Source organism: Pseudopodoces humilis, chromosome 2 (genome assembly GCF_049639895.1).
Source record: "Pseudopodoces humilis isolate 2021_Gansu_Grassland_sample_001 chromosome 2, ASM4963989v1, whole genome shotgun sequence".
NCBI lineage: Eukaryota > Metazoa > Chordata > Aves > Passeriformes > Paridae > Pseudopodoces > Pseudopodoces humilis.
Genome location: NC_142201.1, coordinates 69,244,664 through 69,265,914, shown reverse-complemented (window position 1 = coordinate 69,265,914; position 21,251 = coordinate 69,244,664). Strand labels below are relative to the sequence as shown.

Genomic DNA, 21,251 nt, shown 5'->3' with positions numbered 1-21,251 from the left:
TAGAATTACTAAAGGTTCTTTTTCTGTCTCTGACTTGATGGCTGACTTTCAGATGGACAGATTTGTAGACTTGCTCTGTCAACAGCTTCTGTTTTGAGACTACTGTGCTATAAGGGTATAGTAAATAAAAAAGGAATAAATCTGGGCTTCTGATTTAAATCAGAAAATTCCTAATGCAGTTTGCAAAAATTTCTGCTTGGTATTAGGTCTTGAATGTTACAGTCATTATTACTGTAGGAGAAAACTTAGAAGTAAAATAATGTAGGAGGTAATACATTGTATTTCTGTGATTTGATGTACAGGATATCAGCCTATCTTAACAAAAAGACTCCACAAACAAAAATGCCTCTAAAACCTGAATGATCAGTGATCTGCAAGGAAATGTGCTTTGATGGTCATAGTGGTTTTGTATTCCTCATACTCTGCAGGGCTTAGCTGCCTGCTGAGGTTAAACCACAGCAAAAACTGATTTAATTTTTGGGAGATTGCTTTGGGACAGTGATCACTTTACCTAGTACAGTATTAATTTTTTAGTACTTAAGGCACATGTTTCTTGTTTGGAAAACAAATCATGAAAGGTTGAAAAAACCCTTAGAAGTCTGTGTAAGGAGTTGATGGCAGTCTTTTTGTGTAAATATTGCACTTCTTTTATTTTCATTTCTTTTTTTCCCCTTTGCAGCATATAATCAAGTTTCACAGGGCTTCTAAAGCAAACAAGAAACCAGTTCAGTTACCTCGGGGAATGGTGAAGTCGCTGTTATATCAGATCCTAGATGGTATTCACTACCTGCATGCTAACTGGGTGTTACACAGGGATTTGGTAAGTGGATCCGCAATGGGTTTTAGCACTGGGATGATGATTGAGGGCAAGGGTTGTTTTTTTTTAATGAAAAACCACTGGGAAACAAAAACCTTGGTGCTAAGAGCATGTACTAATAAATAAATGTTTTTACACTGCAGTCAGATGGCCTTGATTAGTAGAGTGAATTTTAAAAGCTGGCTGCGATCTGATATGCTTATGAGAGCAAGTGTATCAGATGGCTGTTTTTGTTTTTTCATCTTCTAAATAAACTATTTTAAATGGGTTCATTTAAATAAAAGGCACATGGAGGTACAGAGGATGCCTTTAGTAGTATCACTGCAGGCAAGATAAATAACTAAATACCGTTCTGGTGTAGATGGGGGAGAATGACTGGCTGTAAGAACTGCTGAAAAAAAGATTTTTTTTCTGAAATGATCAGTTTAATGTAGGAAAGTGACTTTTGAAAGCTGTTCTTTTCTCCTAATGTTTATAATCTACCAGTAATATAGCCACACCAACTTCAGATGATTTCTGCAAGTAAATTAATGTTTATCCAAGCTATAACACAAGGAAAACATTTTTAATCTGGGTTGCTGTCTTTAACCAGCAAATTCTTTTCAACTGGTGAGTCTCACCAATTCTTATATATTTGCCTTCAAAATATGCCCTCAGCTAACTGGTCTTTTTTTGTCTGTTGTCTTCAAATTGGGTAGTTTCTCTGATCCACTTGTCTGTAGCTCTTACTCTTTGATAGCATTATTTCTTTTCAATTTGTTTCTAAGTATTACATATGATACTCTCATGCACAAATGAAATTTCAGTAATTAGAAGTATCATTAGTTTGACCTTTCATTCCTATGAGTCAGTATTACCAGTGATATTCTGTGTTAGGTGAAATAAGTCTGGCTTCCTTACTACTCCTCCAGAGTCACTTTTTGTCTTTGAAATAGCTTTAATAGCCTTCCTGGAAATTTGGTCAAGGACTAGTTTTTTTGACATCTATTTTCATGCTTGATAAATGCTTTTACAGAATGCCAGTTTGTCCATTTAAACTGAAGGAAAAAGGTATATCTCTGATAAACAGCATTTTCAGAACTGAAATACAAGGAAACTTTGCTTTGTTGCAATGATTGTGTGGATGGTTTTCATTTGCTCCTGGTTTTAGAAATGGAACAAAAGGCTCAGCACTGAGGGGGAAATACGAAAAAGATTCTGGTTGCTTTGTCATGACTCATGAAGTAGTGGAGCAAAATATAATATGGAAATACATAGTGGATGTTACTACGTAGACAACTTTATTGTATTTTTAAGAGGCATACAGGAAACAAATGATTTGTCATCAAGAATCTAAATTTTTTGACATTTTACTTTCTACAGTTTCAGATAATTTATGAACTTGAAATAATGCTTAAAAGAAAACCATGCATATTGTTAACTGGATGGCTCAGGAGATTGGTAATTTATTACAGAGCCTTTCACATCTAGGGCTGTAGCTCAAGTTTCAGTTGGCAACTTCAAAAAAACTACTGCCATCTTATTTTCTGTGAAATGAGTTGGTGGTCTCAGTCCAGCATGAAGTTTCCTTCCAGCAGAAAATCCACCATCACAATTGGCTATCTTTGGATAATCTGAGGAAGAGACCAAAAGCTTGAGGCAGAGACTGAGAGGTCTTCCCACCGGAACCTTGTCAAGCTGTGTTGGTGAGAATCCTGTAAGAGCTGTACAGGGGCTGCCTGTGCCACCTTGTCCATGGAAACCTTTTGGACTTGTTGTTTTGAAACTGTCCAGTTTGAGCTGAATTCAGAGGGCACATGTTTCAAAAGACAGAACTGCACTTGCCAATGCTTGCTTTCTTTTATCAGGGCTGGAAATAACTTGATTAACAGAGGGATTTTACCTAGTGTTTAGTCTTGGAAAGAAAGAGGCCAGTTGGTTAAGCTTGAGAATTGGGACTTCACTAACATTCAAAGCAGCATAACTGATACTAATACTTAGATGTGATTTTCTATTTCAGGATACTTGTAACATTATTCTTCAGGAATACCAGTGTTAAATCATCAATTTTAACTCCAGATTGGATGGCTGGACAGATTTACTATGTTTTTTCCTACTGTGCCTTTAAACGATAGGTATTGCTGTTGTTTCTAGATGTTTTATGTTTTCCTGGATTTAGATAGACCCACAGAGTTGCTTAAGTAACATGCTTGCTTGCATGTCATATACTGTATTTACAAGAGTGATGGTGCTTGGGGCTGGTAGGAAGCTAAAGAGTATAGTACTCGACAAAAAAAAATCTGTTATTCTCTCAGAGGATAAGGAATTTTTTAATGGTATGAATTATCTATATTACTTTTACCTTCCATCTAAGTGCAGTTTTCTGGGTTTGGATTGGTTTTCTGTTGGGTTTTTTTTGGTGGTTTTTTTTTTAAGATGTCTTAGTTGCGTTAGCTTTTTAGGTAGGTAGTTTTTTTGAGATTTTGACTTCTCTAACCAGAAACAAAATATGGCATAAACCAACTCTTTTCTTGCTAGCATCTGCAAGCTGGGCAGCAAAATGTAGCAGCTATTAAAAGCACACAAACTTAGGCTGATATTTGTATTCACAGGATTGAAATCAAGAAATCTGAACTCATGTAAGATTTGTATAAAGTGACTCTATTCTGTATGAAACAGCAAAATCTGTTGGAAGACAATTGTCTGTTGTGGGGTCTGTAGTCATGGTGTTCCTTTTACAAAGGAAATATGTACAAATCATTGCGGAAACTTAAATACTTGACTCTATTTTTCTTTCACTGGGTACATGAAAGCCAGTTCACCATTTCCATCAGAGCAGGGACACGTTGATTGTATTTACCTTTGAATACTGCCTTGAATACTACTGTACCTGAGTAGTTAGCTTTCCCATAAGTCTTTGAAACATACCAGTAAAATTTTTCAACAAATATATGCTAGACCTTTTAAAATTTCTTTATTTGACTTGCATATTCTTCAGCTTCTTTAAATTTCATGGCTGAGAGTAGTTGAAAGCAGATTGTTTATTCATGCTCTGACTGTAGCAGGAAGGAAATAAGAACACTTCATATAATTACCACAAAGTGCATCAATTATAGTTTTAATAATATTTTGAATTTAGTTATCAAGCATGTTTGAAACATCCTGCATTTTGCTGACTTATTTTTTGAGTATTTTTTCCACTTTATAATATGCAGCTATTGTGCTTCTTCCTTTATTCAAAGTTCTTATTCCACACTTCTGCATAAGCAGAAGATTGGCCATAGATATGTCTTCATCAATATGCAACCTCAACAGCAAGGGAAAAGACAGCATGCTTGGAAGGTTTTTTCAAGTAACGGGCTCAAAATAGAGGTCCTTTTGCATGGTACAATAAGCTTTAAGCCACACCTCTTAGCCTTTGAAAGTGCATCTCTAATTTTTTTGGTAATTTTTTTTTTTTTCTATTTAATTTTTTTTAGTCCTGTCTACACAGTCAGGATCCAGTCTCAGGTAAGAGATGAGCAGCCCTCCGCAGGTTCTGTATAGTGACAGTAAGATTAGTCTGCAGTTTACATTAATGATGGAATTGGCACCTGAGCTGTTGAAAATACTTCCACAGTGCAGCAGTGCTTAAAAGCATACCACCACACCAAAAAAAAACCCGATGAAAAAACCTAGAGGAAATCTCACATGTCTTGTAGTACTGCAGTTGGGACACTATTATAAAATTATTTTTGTTTCTAAATCTTCAGACTACATTTCCTGGCCTTTTCCTTTGTGCGTGGTGTGAGTGGGTGTTGAGCAGATGAACTGCCACCTGGCAAGTGAGGTATGGAAATGGGGAGCAGAGTGCTGGGCTTCTGCTTCCCATTCTTCTCCTATCTCTTGCCAAAGGAATTACCAGTCTCCTAGCTTTTGTCAATAGCATCCCTGTCCTACTTAGCCTGGGATTGTGTCACTGTTTGTGACATTTGCAGATTGGCACTAGTGCAGTCTGGGGAAGGCGTTCGTGATGTGTAGCTCAGCTCAAGGGCTGCTGTGGGCCGAGCACTGGCTTTTAAGAAGCTCTGAGGCAGTCAGGCTTTAATGCAGTTGGTACATAGCTTTTCTGAGATGTGAACTCTTCCCAAGGATACCTGCTACCAGGTTTGGGATTAGTGAGAACATTAAAGATGTTCTTTTAACAATGAATGGGGAAATGCCACTGCCAGAGTCTTTTCCTGTAGACAGGACCTTAGTCACTTTCCAGGCTCTGTAATGTGTGCTTTAGGCAAAGTTAAATATATGGAACTTTTTAACTTGGCAATTTACAGTTTTCCTCATTAGAACTCCAGAATCCAAGGATGTCTCCTTGTCAATATTTAAGGATTACTTCAGAAATACAGGAATGCCCTTCTGTCTTTCTATAAAGCTTCCAAAGCTGTGGTCATTTGCAAGAGTAAACCTAAACCCTTGAAAAGAAAAAAGTAATAATAGTGCACATTACTAGAAATAAGTTTGTAGCTTTAAAAAATGGGGTGATTTTCTACTCTAGGTAGATCAACAAGTAAAAGGTATTATTTCCCAAAAGGTATTATGATGACTTGCTGATTATTTGCTTTCAGAGGAGAAAAAAACCCCCCAGTAATCCAAAACAAATCACTCTTCTGGTTGTCAGCTGTTGTATTTCCCAATATTTTTGTTTCCAAGGTGTTTTTCATTAGGTGTGTACTTTCATGAGATCACAAAAGAACAGTGTGTCCGGCAGAACTTTATTTTCTTGCATGTGCTTCTAATCACATGCTTTCCTGTGAGTTGCACTTTACTATAGTTCTAAATATTCCATAGTTAAAATAATATTATCTAGTGTTTCTTAATTTTTCTTTTTACAAGGAGAATGACTATTCCCTTGCCTGCCTTTCTGAGGACTTTATAAATGGATTAGATTATGCTTTCAAACTAGTAAGTAATGAAAATGTAGATTGAGCAAAAGAAACTGCAAAATTTTAGTATTTAGTGCTCATGCCAGTGATTATAAAAAAGAGAGAGAAGCAACCCAAAACCCCCTGAAAAAATAGCCTGTTAGGTTAAGCTTTTGCCTGAGTAATATCTGTCAGTTTTGTAGAAATGCAGATTTAAAGGTAGAAATAGAGCATGTTGTTGCAGTGCTACCAGCCTTCTAGTTGGAAAAGTAGTGAGAGATCTTTGACTTCACCATAGAGAAGCCTATAGAGATATATCAAATCATGTGCTTCATATTCATATATGCAAATAACTGTGAGACCACTCTCTTTGAAAGGTCATAGCCATTGGGGAAGTTCCTGAGGGGAAGAAAGCAAATGTCACTCCAGTCTTCAAGGAGAGTCTGGGAAATTACATTCCCAGTCACTCTCACCTTGATCACTGGGAAGGTGATGGATCACATCCTCCTGGAAGCCATTTTCTAACACCTGGAAGATACCAAGGTGATTGAGAGTAGTCAGCATGGATTTTTATGCAAGGGAGATTGTGATTGGCCAAGCTGAAAGCCTTCAGTGGCTAGCTCGATGGAGGGGCTAACAGCAGTGGATGTTGCTTACTTTAGTAAGGCTTTCAGCCCAGCATCCCAGCCATCCTTGTAGACAAGCTAATGAAGTACACAGCAGGAGTGCACAGTGAAGGGCATTGAAAATTGGATAAGTTGAAGGGCTTGAAGAGCCACGAAGTTAAGCTGGACACTAGTCACTGGTGGAGTGTCCCAAGGGCTGGTTCTGAGTTTAGTGCCGTTGAACATCATCATTAGTAACCTGAGTTTCCAGAGGTTGCCATCCAGCCTCAGCCATTCTGTGAATGTGTTGTATCTCCACCACTTGATTTGTCTTGAAAAATTCAATTACTGCTCTTTCAAAGTCTAAACTCCAGCTCATGACAAATCAAGAGAAGAGAAACCAGGTGCAAGGGGTGGGCTGTGTAGAAGCAGGTGTAAGATGAATATGAAAGATCAAATAGCTTCCAGGGAATAACGAACAGTGTGAAGAAAGTGAAATACCAAATCTTTGAAGTGCACTGGAACATTTTTGCAATGTATCTTGACTACAGTATGATGAGAGGTATGACATGGTGCCATTTTCTTTTCCTGAGCAAAAAGGTGATGTATTCCCTAAAACCTTTTTTGGAAGCTGTGTGGTCAAAAAATGAAAGATACACTTGTACTGGATCATCAGTTTTTACAGACTTTGGTATGAAACATTTGTGTAATGGCAATATCTTTCTAAAAAGATATACCCAAGCCTTGAGCTGTTAGGCCTGTATTTTTCATTCTTTGCTGAAGGTGCTAAGTACTGAAATCAGATGGAAAATATAAATGAAAATAAAATATTCACTCTGTTCTTCCAGTTGTGTTTGGGCCTTCACTGCAAGCCTTCCTGGTGATTTTGGAAATCAACCTTTAAAGATAGTGAAAAAATTTTGTTTTAATTTACAGGCTGTGTCCCTTCAAGCAATTTTTGAATCTGAATGTAATTGTTCATAGGTTTTTACAGGCTGATCATCTTTAACCATAGGACTTACAAGAAAATGCAAGGCCATTTAAAAAGTTTTAAGTAAGGTTGGTGAAAGAATAATGCAGACTCACAAGATTTATGCAGTATGTGAGATCAACAGATAACACCTGAAAATTTTTATTCAAGCAACCGCTGTTCAGCAAAAATGCTAAATCAGTCCTAAAAGTTATTTGATAATCTTTTATCACACAATGCTGTTGGATTCCAATTTATAAAAAGATGGAGTGCTGAATAGGGGAACATTTGGTGGATAATTTTCTGATTGCAAGTGAAAAGCTCTTTTATATGCTTGATTTAGTGAAAGTAGGGGTGCAAGGAAAGGTCAGAAATCTCTATTCCAGGTACAGGTTTTTCAAATCTACCTCTCTTAGACTACTGCTTTTATTCAAAGCCCCATTTGCTCGATTGTCAAGTCCAACCCTATCTATAATTTTTTGCAGCCTTTCATTATCTTTGGCAGGTGTTTCCAAAAGGTCTGACTGTATCAGCATGTCTGGGGTACTGACTTACGTTTTGTCTGGTGGAACCTAAATTTAGTTTCTCCTCTTTTTAGCTCAGTATTTCTTTTCCATAGATAATTTTCAAAATAATTAATCCTGTGCAGTGATAAAACCCAAGTCTCACAACCTTCATGTTTAAAATTGGCAGTAGTACTGACTACATTTTTTTTTTCTCTATTAATGAATGAATCTTGGTTTGAAACTAGAAAAAGTACAATCTTTGTGCGAAGTTTAAAGGGAAAGTCAAGGTGGAGCAATATATTTATTATGAGTGGCACTTTGCTAATTTACCAAGCCAATAATATGACCAACCTTAGACACAAGTACTTGGACACTGTTATTACTTAGAGGAAGTAAGTTAAGCAGGTAAAGGTTCTGAATTCGGTGTTCTGAAATCATTGTACGCTTCTGCATGTAAGAAATACAAGGTGCAGAAAATAAATTGGAATAGTAAGACTGCTTATTGAACTGCTACCAGATATGTTAGGGACAGACAAATGCAACACAGATGAGGATTTGTAGGCATGAAATTGCATTACATGATTATTGATCTTTTAGTGAGATAATTTTGCCTTATCTGCTGCAGAGCTGTCAGACACAAGAAGCAATGGAAGCAGACCATTTTTTCCCTGACATTTCAACATCACTGTACGTGGAATAATTTTAACTAGCAGTCTTGGACCAGTTAACAGGCAGTGAAAATTGTTGCAAAAGGGGTATTCCAAATTTGAATCTTTTCCCTCATTCCTCTGGAGCCCTTCAGGACTAAATTGAATGTTTCAGAACAGATCTTTATAACCATTTGCAGCTTTGCGTTACAGGGTATGAAATCAATTCAGGCTTTTTCTGTGCCTTTGGGAAGTTTGTCCTTGTCTGGTGGAATATACATTTAGTTACAGCACCAGAAATACATGTCTTCATATTGCATATTAATTTCTAGTCTGGAAACAAAGTGGTGCTTTAGAGTTGTAGATATGCAAAATGATAGCATGGCTTCTACAGTCTCTAGGAAAAAATAGTTTAGAGAATGCAAGTTGTGTTGCATGTTTTACCATAAAAAGAAAATAATGTTCATCTGTTGATACTGTGTTGTTGCTTAGGTAAACAAAGCTTACCTGGGCATGCTGGTTCTTAATTTCCTCAAGTGACCTTTGTATCTGTTGGCAAATTTCAGGTACATTTGGTAAAAAGATATGTATCAAAATAGACCGTTACTTTCAAATGTCATGGAAAGCAAATGTCATATAGAGGAGGGCATATGTTCTGGGAGAAAGATATTGATAATTGAACCAGGGACAAATGCTGAAATACTTCTTTTGCTTTTTTCAAGCTAAGAAATATTTTAACTTCTTAAAATTCCAGGTAATTCGAGTAAATTGATAACTGAAATAGAACGGTGTAATTTAATTAATATATTGAGGAATATAAGATGATTACTTACATCTATCTGCATATGTATGACATATTGGGGGATGAAAATATGTCAGCTGCTGGGCAGACTATATTAGTTTTTTTTTTCTTTTCTGCAGCTATAAATTTGTTCTTTTGTTACTAGCCTGTTTTCTAATGTGCTGGCTTTCCAAGATGGCCAGATACCTGATTCTGGTGCTGGAAAGAGTAACGTAAGTAATCTTTGTTTGAAGGCAATCTCAGTCAGTAAACCGAACAGGCTGCAGGAACTCTCGTATCTGTGTGTGTAAATACAGAGGTAAGAGTTTTGCAGAGGAAAGGCATGCTAGAAACTTCAGATCTAATTCCTGCCATAAAGGTGATGAGCTATCAGATGGAAAAAATACCAGCATAACTTGTGGTTCTGACCTAAGAGAAGTATGGAGTACCAGAAGCTCTTTGATTATAAATGTACCTTTAAAGTAAGTTTGGTCAATAAAAACCCTTCAGTAGGATTTAGTAAAAACCCTAGGGTATGATTTTAGAAACACCTAAATGAAGTTTGAATTTTAGTTTTGTCGGATTTTCTTACTGCTAAGTACCTTGTTAAGGTTGTGGAAAAGTTAGCACACCAAAAAATGCTGTGGAAGGTAAGAATACGGATTGTTCAAAATATAGGAAATAGCTGTAATAAGTGTTTCCACTGCAGTCTGCTGTACCAAGAAAATGCCATAATCTGTATGCATTATCTAGATTCATTATTTAAAGGAAAAGATGATAAGAAAATAGTCCTTTGAGTAACTCTTATCTTAGGGTTTTAAAGTAATGTTATGAATAGGACATGCTTATCCCACGTCGAAGCTTGTTCTTTGTGAACTCCCAATTTCATCTGTCTTACTGTGAATATGAGTGACACAAAAGGAGATACTTGTGATGTAGTTTGAAATACTATATTTGTTCTGTGCACAAAAGTGCTCCAACAGGTGAACACAAGTAAAGCCCATGCAACCACTGGAAAGTGCACAGTAGTAAATTACATAGGCTTTTCACCTTTGGTATTTTTCCTTAATCCAGAACAGGGAGGAGTTGTTTATAGTCCATACAAGTAGAATGATATGGAAGTAACGAGAGTATTATTTAAATGAAAAACACCAACAAAATAGGGCTTTTAAAGAAAATGGCCAGGGTTAACACAGCTGCATGTATACCAAAGAGTAAATAAGGCAATTTTCTGCCTTTGTGTGAAAGTTTTGGGATGAGATTACAGTACTACTCTGTGGAAACTGCTCCAACAAAATTACTGAGCAAAAATGGTACTCAGGGTTTTTATTACACATTTTAAATCCTTACTTGTGAGGCAGAACTTTGAATTTCGAAGGGAGACAGAATAATACATAGAATAACATAGTACCTAAAAACCAGTTTCAGTGCATGCTCTCTTCTTCCATTTGATCCCACTCTAATGTGTCCACAGCATCCAGTCATCCTATCCTATGGACAGGGTAATCACTGCTGTAGAAAAACCCACAGGAAATAAATTTCTTTAGGAGTGTTCATTTTAATGTATTAAGTTTATTACTACACTTTTGAATGATGTCTTAATGATACTTGACATGGTAGATTTTCCTGCTATAGTAATATTTTTGCCTATGATATCCACCTTTCCTTGCTTTGAGTCTTAGTACAGAAAGTCACACCCTGCCGCTTGTGCTGACATTTCTAAGGAGTGAAAGAATTGGCCTGAAAAGAGTAATTAAATTTTTCTATTCAGCTTGACTTCAATTCCAGTGAAAGGGAGAGAAGTCTGTATATTAAGCAGCGTGCAAGCTTTTAATAAGTTATATTTCCCCAAGTTGGCAGTAATTGAGTGACATCAGTGAAGGAAAATTTTTGGAGTGTGTTCAGAGCATAAAAACATAGTAGTGAGACTAACAGCTTTCATCAGGCTGAAACAGAGATAAAATATGGTTGATGGTAACTAGCAGAAGGCCCCCTTGGCGTAAATACAGCATACCTCTATTTTCTATCCTATCCAAATACTTCCTGTACTTTTAAAATTTTTGGACATGTGTGCTTGGATAATTTAGGGGTTTGTTTTTGTTTAGCTGTTACTGATAATTTTTATAGCTCCTTGTTTTAAAGAGAATTTTATTCAGATGCTCAGTTTATTTACATTAAAGAGCTCTGGGATGTTCTTTATAAGAAGATAATGATCAGGAGGTATTACATTAAAATAGGCTTTCTTAATTTTCCAGTGCTTTTTACAATTCATGTGTTCTGTAATCAGAATGAATATTTTAATGTTTAGATTTAATACATGTTGTGAAGCCATTGTTTACACCAGTGTTTGTGGTGTCTTTTGATTATAATATATTTTAAAGCCCAAAACAGTTGTAAAAGAAAATGCACGTCTTTGAATTTATGTAAAGCAATTAACTTTAGAAAAATGCTGGTATTATCATTTGAATAAGGCTATATTGTCACTGCTATTGTGCTAGAGTACTGTTTAGTATTGAAGTAGTAAGTTTTGTTGGAAGTGGAAAGAAAATGGAGTTATTTTGGAATGAAATTATTTTCTCTAACCATAAACTGATCCAAAAAGACAGTTCCAGTCCCTAAGAATGGAATAAGGGAGCATACCACCTTGATAATAAGGAAATATTTTGATGTAGGTTGTTAGAGATGTGTTGGAAGAAGCATAAACATTGAATCTTTTGTGCATCATACACCTTGAGATGGGGTGTGGATTTTGCGAGCCAAACTGAAGGCTAGTAGGTTTTGCTGCACAGCTTTTCTTGTCAGACGACCTACCTGGGAAATGATAAACCACATCAGTATATTACAGTTTCTACCACTGTGCCACAAAAGTGCTCTTCTGAGCAGTCTGCAACTTGCTAAGCCCCTGCAGTTGTCTTTCAAAATTTTTTGATTTTTTTTCTTCTCAGTGAGACATTTTTAATTTACTTGTGTTTCATGCGTCACAGGCACTTCCTCACACACAGCTGGAGAAGTTCAGTTATGGTTTTGTATGATTGTAGAGTTGTGTTTCTAAATCTATATTGTTTAATATAGATTATAATTCCTGTATTGTTTAGTATGATACTTCGAATCTAAAATATAAAGAAGTGGTTTACTATAAATCAGAATCATTATTGAAGTCATAGTTGAAAAAGCAAAATAATTTAGGGATAAAAGCCCTTTGCCTAGTATTGTTCTTTTAAAGTTAGACTGCTCTTTTTTTTTTTTTAAATTGAAAACTAGTATTACATTCTTATAAACTCTCATGGTTTCTCACGGGTAGAAATGGATGGCATGGCCAGTTCTGTAAACTGGTGGCACAGCCAGTAATGATGCACAATTACCAGTGGTTAACAAATATCACTGGTGTGACTCACCCCACCATTGTGAATCCTCTTCTGAGTAATGTTTTAGGAGCCAAACTCTGAAGTGTTGGATTATTGAAATGAAAGTGGGTTAGGATTATAGTAAAACCTTATTAAACAGTGCATTAAAAAGGACATGTAAAGAATATGCATCTGTTCATTAGTATACATAGAAATGTTGTAAAAAGTTAATAATGTGGCTGGAGAGGAGGTGGCATCCACATTATAATACCATAATAGGTAAAACAAAGGAATTTAGATTACTCACTGATACCTATGTTTAAAATCAATCTTTGAAAACTGGTTATTTCAGAAACAGATGAGTAGCAAAACATATGTGGAAAAATAGTTCCCACAGACCTGGTTTGATGCTAAAAGTACCAAAAATTGCAATGGCTAAGCTGTCTAAAAATGCCCAGTTCTTTCCCCACTGCTTTGGTGAGTAAAGCTTAGTGAAGGGATGGCCTAACACCAAAATACTTTTCCAGGAGCAATGTCCTAGGATTTCCAGACATCTGGTATTACAAACATGGAATAAATAAATAATGGAATAATAAATAAGTTCCTTTGAGCAGCAGGAATGTTTTTTTCTTTTTTGTCACATCTCGTCACAGGCTGATGTAATTTTCTTTTTGTTTGCATTTTTGCCTTCAAAACAGCAATTCAGATAAGTTCTGAAGTCTAGTTTCCCCTCTGTGAAAGAACACAAACATTTTTAGTGTATGTTAAGGAGCAGTATGTGACTACAATGTTCATTCAGAGTAGTAGTCCTGCTTAAAAGATATGAAGAAAATTCATGGCTGGTAACATGAATCAATAGCCTTACACAGTGAGTAGGATACCATACTGGGATCATACAAAGTGGAAGATGCTGTGCAAGGCATGTGAAACAATCCCCCCACTGCATTTAGCATTAGTGAAGCCTCAGCAGGAGCAGTGTGTAATTTGGAACACTTGAGTTCAAAGAAATGGGTGGGCCAATGTCGCTCTGAAAACTCAGCTTCTGAGCTTGCTGACATGGTTTTCTAAGGACTTTCCCAGGACAGTAACTATAAACATAGATATGTGTACATTCTTTCTGTTACACGTCTTGTGATGGGCATCTCTCATGGCCAGTGCAGTGAGAAAGTGTTATCCTGACCATCCAATCCCTGGCCGTGGTAAGAAGCCTATAAATCCTGGCGGGAAAAATAAACTCTGTTCTTTCTTTCACCACACCTCAACCTGTGTCCGCGTGATCTATTCATCATCAGCGGTAACAGGCCAAGGCAGAACAGCTAGAGGAAATCAGCAAGAATGATCATTGATGTAGGAAAAAAAGTAGCCTGCGAGGAAACACAGAGTAGGAGAGAGTTTTGGGGGCTTTTTTTATTTGGGTGATAGGATTGAAGAGTGATGTTTGTCCCAGGAAGTGTAAGAAGTTCTTGCAGCGAAGGAGTGGTTGTCTGTGCCTTCTGCTAATGAAGAAGAGAAGAGGCAAGGGGACTGATCTTGTCTGTTGTGTTAGAAGGAAAGGAAAAACACAGCAGTGGAGTGGAAGAGAGAAGATTGCATGGCAGTCGTGCAGCGTTCGTTACCAGAGACTTCAGGATCGGAGTGAACAGAGCAGTATTGTGTGAGATCAGGCAGATGGGTGAAGGTGACTGTCTCAAGTTCTTCACAGATCTAGGAACCTCTTTGGGTTTTTACTTCCCTTGGTTTAAATTCACTTGCTTTTTAGGATTTCTTTTTGCACTTAGCAAATAATTGTTAAATTAGAAGTACCTAAAAATATATCAGTGGGAACCTTTATTCTCTTTAGAAGAGTAAGAGTGATTAAATGCACAAGATTAGGATTTGTCCAGGAATCATAAAAAGAAGTCCTACAAAGCCAAATATTGGACAAGATAAGATTTAGTGCTGTGCCGTAGTCACAAGGTCATACTTTGTTGAGAATGAATTCTCCCCCTGCTGCTGAGGTGGGTTTGGGAGGAGAAGGGTGGTATTTCTTGAATTTAGTTCTGCGGGATTGCCAGACACTTTGGCTGGTCTCTGAAATAGCTGTACATCATTACATGGCTCTTCACATTTGGTTTAGGATCATAACAGGTTTCTCATTTGCATTTGTCTGGCATTTGCAAATTATTTTACTGAATGGCAAAAGTAATTCTGCCTTTCTTAGTACAAAAATTAGGGACTTTAAGTTGATAATTTGTAGTTACAGAAAAAATATAGCTACCTTAAAGTGTTTTCAGAACACAGTATAAGAATTGCTGAAAGATTTTGCTTCACTTGCTCGACCCAAGTGATTTGAATAAGCAGTTTCAACTTCAATTTTCTCTGGATAATTAGAAATAAACTGATAAACTAATGCTTATCCAAATTTCTCCCTTCTGTTTCCAATGACTGCTTATTTTTCTAAGCAAATAAATTTCTAATGTGTAATGAGTTGTCCAAAGAGACAAATCTGGGGAGTTGTTCAGGGTTTTTTGTCCTCCAGATAGTGGACTTGATTAAAAGACAACTAACAAAAGTTCCTGACATATGTATTCACTTTTGTTAGTGGTCTTCAGTGTTTTTCAGAGATTGTTCAAAATACATATTATTTAGGTATACCAATACTATCCCTATACTGATTTCTGGTAGATATGCCCCTATTGAATTTAATTTGAATGGTCTTGTTTGGAAAATTCTTTGAACTAAAAATGTTTTTCCAGTCTATTCATACAATGATTTTAGAAATGGAAGCTTCTAGAATAAGACCTATAACTTTTTTTTTTTTTTTAACTGTGGTGTATTTTTACAGTGATGTGACTATATAAATATTTTTGTCAGTAGGAAAAATCTTCTGTTCCAAACAGAGCTGTTTCAGTGAAGTACCTGTGACTTTAGAAAAAGGTGAACTGAATATTCCAGGCCAACTGAGGGTTCTTTTTATTTTGCTTCTTTAGAATACTCCTACACAGATTTCTGAATTGTCTCTATTGTTAAATGTCTTCTGTAACTTCTGAAGTCTGAGTGTGAATCGAGCTGTTGATACTTATTTTGCTAACTAGTACTGTCTTACTGTGCTTTCCCATCTCATCTCTACCTGCGTTGACCTTAGGGTAGAAGATCTTTGGTGCAGGAATTGTTACTCAGTGCCGTGCTGATTAGTCACCTGGTGTAATGCAGTCTTTGTGTGAATAGGGCTTCTTGTCCTTACCAAAATCCAAGCAGTAAAATATTTTAAGATGAAAATATCATAAGGATGTTAAAAGCATTTTTGTAGAGTATTATCAATCTGTGAATTTGCAGGGAGAAAATGGTACTTTATGTATTATGTCCATGTATTATATATGTGAAAAATTTTAGTGCCTGTGTAATGTATTAACTCTATTGACAACATAATAATTAGACATGTAGCTTAACATCCAATAACAATATATTGAAGCAGGTTTTGTAAAAGATGTGGATTTGTTATTCGAGTCACAGTGTAGCAGTAGAAAGATTTCTTCGGTGAAATGATATACCTAGCAGATTGAATTGCCATAAAGTTCAGCACTAACTATGAATTTAAAGATGTATGCTGCTTGTTTATTTCTAGGACTTTTGTAGAAGCAATCTAAATGGAATGCTTTGAGAGCTGTGTGCCCACATTCTGCATTTTTAAGCATTGGAGCAGTACTTACCTGGAGTGTATGCCTTTATTAAAAAAGAAAAAAAGCAAAAAGGGGGGGGGGTGGTGGTGTGGGGAACGATTCTTCTGAAATCACAAAGCTAATACAGCACAAGCTGGATCTGTTGTTATTGCTGTTGGAAAGATAATGGACTCTATCTTACCTTCTTTGATCACATTTTTAATAACGTCTTCCATCCTTAACCTGTTCTCAGAAATGTATCACCTCAGATTCTTTTCACATATTTTGTCCAAGGATTGTAGATTTCAGAAATCCATTTTGCAGCCTTTCATGAACAACACTGATTTAATTTCTCAAGGAAATTTTTTGCTGGCGTACTAATTTTTGTACCATCTTTTTACACAATAGGAATTATTTCTATGTTGATATTGTATTGTGGTCTTTTACCTCTTTTCATGTATTTACATTAGAGCTGGGTAGATTCAGGAAGGCTTGAGAATATCATAGAATGTGTTTAGGAAATCACACGAAGATACTGGGATTTATTATGTTAACTTTTACGTAGTCTAAACTGTTTTGCTCAGGTACTCATATCCTCAGATCAATTTAAACTGGAAGAGCAAAGCAAGAGCTGTAACTCAGCCTTATTAAAATCTTACAGGTCACAACTGACTAGGAATCCCTGTTTTGTGCAGGATTTACAGAATGAATTGGTATCTAAATCACTCCATTTGAGAAAAAGTCTAGCATACAAGATCAGCTTTAGTTGTTTCTTTACATTTTTCCCCTCCAAATATGCACTGCAGATTTCATTATATAAACTGTGTTAGGAATTGAGAAATCCTCTGACTACAGATGCTGAGAATGGATTATGAGACACAGGACAGCAGAAAATAGAGGATTATGAAGTGAGTTGTCATGTTTCTAACCAAGCAAACCCTAGCTCAGTTCTTGAACTTGCCTCCATAATAAAACAAACACAGGAAAGACAGAATAATAACATAAAGTCAGTGCTTCCCAATTTTGCAGCTGTGTGAATTGGTAAACACTTGTAAATAGGAAGAATTTAGATGAGTGTATTCTCCAGTATCAAGTGATATGGTAATGTTTCATCTGTATCTCACTTGTGTATTTTTTATGTACAATGTGTCTGCAAATGTGCCTAATAACCTTGGGCAAAACTTGCTGTAGAGCTGCCTTCCCATCCCTGTGGTTGGGGTGGTGGGCAGCAGTGGGACTGCCTCCCACTGAAAGGATCTAGGACAATTTGGGTAGAAATCCCAGCAGCTTGGTGGCTGCCAGCTCGTGTGTGTTGAGGACAGACACCAGGGTGTCAGTAGGGAATGTGGTGCTGGAGCACAGCAACGCCGAGAAGAAACGTGAGGAAGATGCAGTCAGGGAGAGCCTGTGTCTGGGTCCTTGCACAGTGTTACTGTGACAGAGAAACTTGTCGTTTTTATCAAAACAAAATTGGTTTAAAACTGGCGAAACAAAGCTTAATTAACTTTTCAGAGACTAATGTTTAGGTTTATCGTGGTATATGTATTGTATATTTATTTTTTTTTCCACAGAAACCTGCTAATATTTTAGTTATGGGTGAAGGTCCTGAGCGAGGAAGAGTAAAAATTGGTATGTTTATATCTTTGATAAGTCCCAGTGTAGCATTTAAGTTAGAATGTTCTGAAGGTGCAGTTGTACCACCTAAAGTAGTCACTGTAATACCAGTATGTGCCTGGGCACATTGCCTAAATGCTGTTTTCTGAGTGACTGGCTTCATCATATTAGCCCCATGTACCAGTTCTGACAATGAAATGCTGTAGCCTCATCAATAAAAAATGGAAAATGTCATTATATTTTGCTTAAGTGGGTGTTTGTGTGGGGTGGGGGATTTTGATGTGGGGTTAAAGATGACAGCTAGCTAGGAGGAAAGGAGGAGAAAGAAATGGGATTTTAAAATTTCCTCCATTTACCTCTAATGCCATGACATCTTGCTGCTGCTTATAAGAATCTAAATAGGGAACTACTCATTGCTGCAAACTTTAAATCTTATAATGGAATCAAAGGTGGCATTCAGCCTACAAAATATTCTTGAAAGAGTAGTCATGTCCCTTGGTGATGAACACAAGGGATCTTAAAAGAACAGAAAACACAGAAATCCATCAAAAATGTTTAGTGAGAGCTAATAGCTAATGCTGAATGTTTAGCCTGGGATGTATCAGGTCAGAAAGGACCCAATACTTCCACACAGTTGTAACATTTTCTGGTGGGAGTTACTATTTGCAGTGAGAGGATGATTTGTAGAAGTTCAGTTGTTTTAAACTAAATACATAAATAAAAATTAACAGTAGTCTAACAATAATCAACTGTACCAGGCTGTGCATTATCATGGCACTGCTGTAATAGCAGGCTACTAATGCACAACCTGCTTACATTTGTTACGGTAATGCAGCCCCATTTGGAAGGGATTTTTAAAGCTAGTTCATCTTTTTCACTTCCCTTTGGCTTTCTTTTATGAGATTACTCTTATTCATTGTTGCTCTGTTCTCTTACTGTTTTGTTTATCTGAACTATACTGTTAATCACTAGTACAGTGATTCAGGGTAGGATTTTCTGGGAGCGTTCAGTGCTGCTCTAGGCCTTCCCTTGTCCTTTGGAATCCAGGGAGTGATGGGCCGGGGTGTTGAATGCTTCTGCAGATCCTACTCTGAAAGTTTTTAATGCCTATCTGAGCTTTAAGGTTGTCAGTAGGGATTGAGGTCTGCATAGAAAACAGCTACAGCACGGACAACAGAAGGGAAAATTTCTTCATATTACCTTACTCTTCATGGAGGGTTTCTTCCAAAACAGAGAATGTAGGTCATCCTCTGGACTCACTTTGGACAGTGGTGGTGATACTTGCTGTACACAACTACTTACTAGTAATTGCACACAGACCACCCATGTATTTCTTAATTTGTAGTTTTGAATTAATTTCAGAATAACATAGTAAATGACTAAATTAAGTCAGCCACTGTTAATGGACAGGTGAAAGATTCTGTATTTATGGGCCACCAGTCCTCTGAGCCATCCATTCCCAGCAGGGAAAGAGGGAGGGGAACCTTGGATTCCTAAGTGTGTTACCAAAATGTAGATATTGTTTTCGTATTTTCTTAAGATTGCCACAGCAGTAAAAAAATGCAGAAGTTACACACCTACCAAGGGTTTCCACTTCTCCAGTGTAACTAATTTTTCTAAAAAATACATAACTGGTATTTAACTTAAAATAATTTTTATAGGCTTTTTGTGTCATTTTGGGTCATAAATTCACTTTCTGCCAATAATTTTCCTTATTCATAGTTATTAGTGACTTGATCAATTTCAAGTAATTGATATTTTAATGTAGAAAACTGTAAAATGTTTCTCTTTAAATGCATTAAAGCAATCATAAATAGGAATGCATATGAAAAAATAATTAAGCATTGTGTAGTCAAGCTACAGACCCATACTTACATTCAGTATTCCCTCAGTGAGCTATAGCATGTAGGTCCTTTTCCATCAGGGTGGCTACTCATCCCATTTCATTCAAGTCTTTCTCAGCATGTGAATATCCCTACATGATAGGGTTACTCTGTCTTGGGATTTGGGGGTTTGTGGGTCAGGAAAGCAATTTCATGGGAGAAGCTGCATATTTTAGTTTCTGCCCCTTTTTTCCTGTGTGACTTACATTTAGTCATTCAGACTACTTTCTAGGCAGTTGTATACTACCAGTTTTAAAAAAGCAGTTTTTAATGATACAATGCCCACAACCAAAATTTTAAAATCATAGCCTGAATGGTATTCAGTACTGGTATATTGCTATTGGAAATGCATCTTGATAGCAAATCAGCAGGGAGGCAGATGCTGTAGGCTTAGTTTCTGTTCTTGTGTGAAGGAAGTCTTGCTACAGCTAACTTGATGAGGAGGGAGCTTTTGTCATGTGCACGTATGTATTATAAATCATTCTAACCTTTGCAGAATCTGCATTTTGCTCACTTTAAAAATTGCTTCTATGTGAAAAAACATCCTGTAATAATGGGAGTATTTTACCAGAGAACATCAGGTAAAATGAGTCAGGACTTACCAGTGTTCTGAGGAGTTGATGAACTTCTTCAGAACAATGGTTAATTCCTTTTTGTAAATGACTCACGTTAGTAATGATTTATAATGATATACTTAATAGGTGATGCCATCCAGTAACTTCTACAGAGAGAAAATCTGCTCAGAGAGTTCATATCTGCTACAGTCCACCTTTGTGTTTTATTTAGGAGTGATGATAGTGCTAACAAGTAAACTCAATCAGTTTGTTAAAAAAAAAAAAAAAAAAGATTGTTAGTTTCCCTCAAATTTTAAAGCATCTCTCTTTGAATTTTGCAGCTGACATGGGCTTTGCCCGATTATTTAATTCACCTCTGAAGCCTTTAGCAGACTTGGATCCAGTAGTTGTAACCTTCTGGTATCGAGCTCCAGAGTTGCTTCTTGGAGCAAGGCATTATACCAAAGCTATTGGTAAGTAAATTGGACAAAAATGTACTATTTTGTTGTTTATGTAAACTGTACCCAAATATTAAAGCTTTGATAAATTGTTCAAAGGAGTTAAAGGTACATTACTTGTTTCCTGAAGAAACATTAGTGTTTGACAAGTTGTTTACTTTACTGGGGTCTCAGGCTATATATAGAAATGAAATGTATTGCTGGATTTTGGCTCCAAATGCCCTGCAATGCAATCTAAGTTTGTGGCTTTCACACAGGACTTTCATAAATGCTGTTAGAGGCTATAAAAAAATATGGAGACATCTTTGAGCTGCTAGTAGAATTCATATTAGGATGACTGTGAGGCACAGTGCATAAATTTTATTGCAGAAGTTATTACCTAGATTGTACATGTACAGAATGGAGAATATAGTGGCTGCCCTCAAGTTAAACTATAAAATTAAGCTGCATTGTAGCCTCTCTGTGTTTTTCAAAGGCACTTGACAGATGGCTGGAGCTTTTGTGGGCTGTAGAACAGTTCTGGGAACAACCCAGAAGCAAACTGGAGGGAGATT

At 36.6% G+C, this 21,251-nt stretch overlaps 1 protein-coding gene across 4 annotated transcripts in view; it reads left to right on the top strand.

Annotated features, from left to right (window-relative positions):
* The window catches only part of CDK8 (cyclin dependent kinase 8), a 75,379-nt gene that overhangs the window by 37,045 nt on the left and 17,083 nt on the right, over window positions 1-21,251 (top strand). For 3 of the 4 annotated variants that reach the window (XM_014254969.2, XM_014254896.2, XM_005516274.2), the window contains exons 4-6: window positions 680-820; window positions 17,760-17,817; window positions 20,581-20,712. In XM_014254969.2, the coding sequence (XP_014110444.1) occupies window positions 680-820; window positions 17,760-17,817; window positions 20,581-20,712 (331 nt within the window). Of the gene's footprint in view, window positions 1-679; window positions 821-17,759; window positions 17,818-20,580; window positions 20,713-21,251 lie in introns of those variants that run through there. The other variant, XM_088051855.1, reaches the window with a different exon arrangement.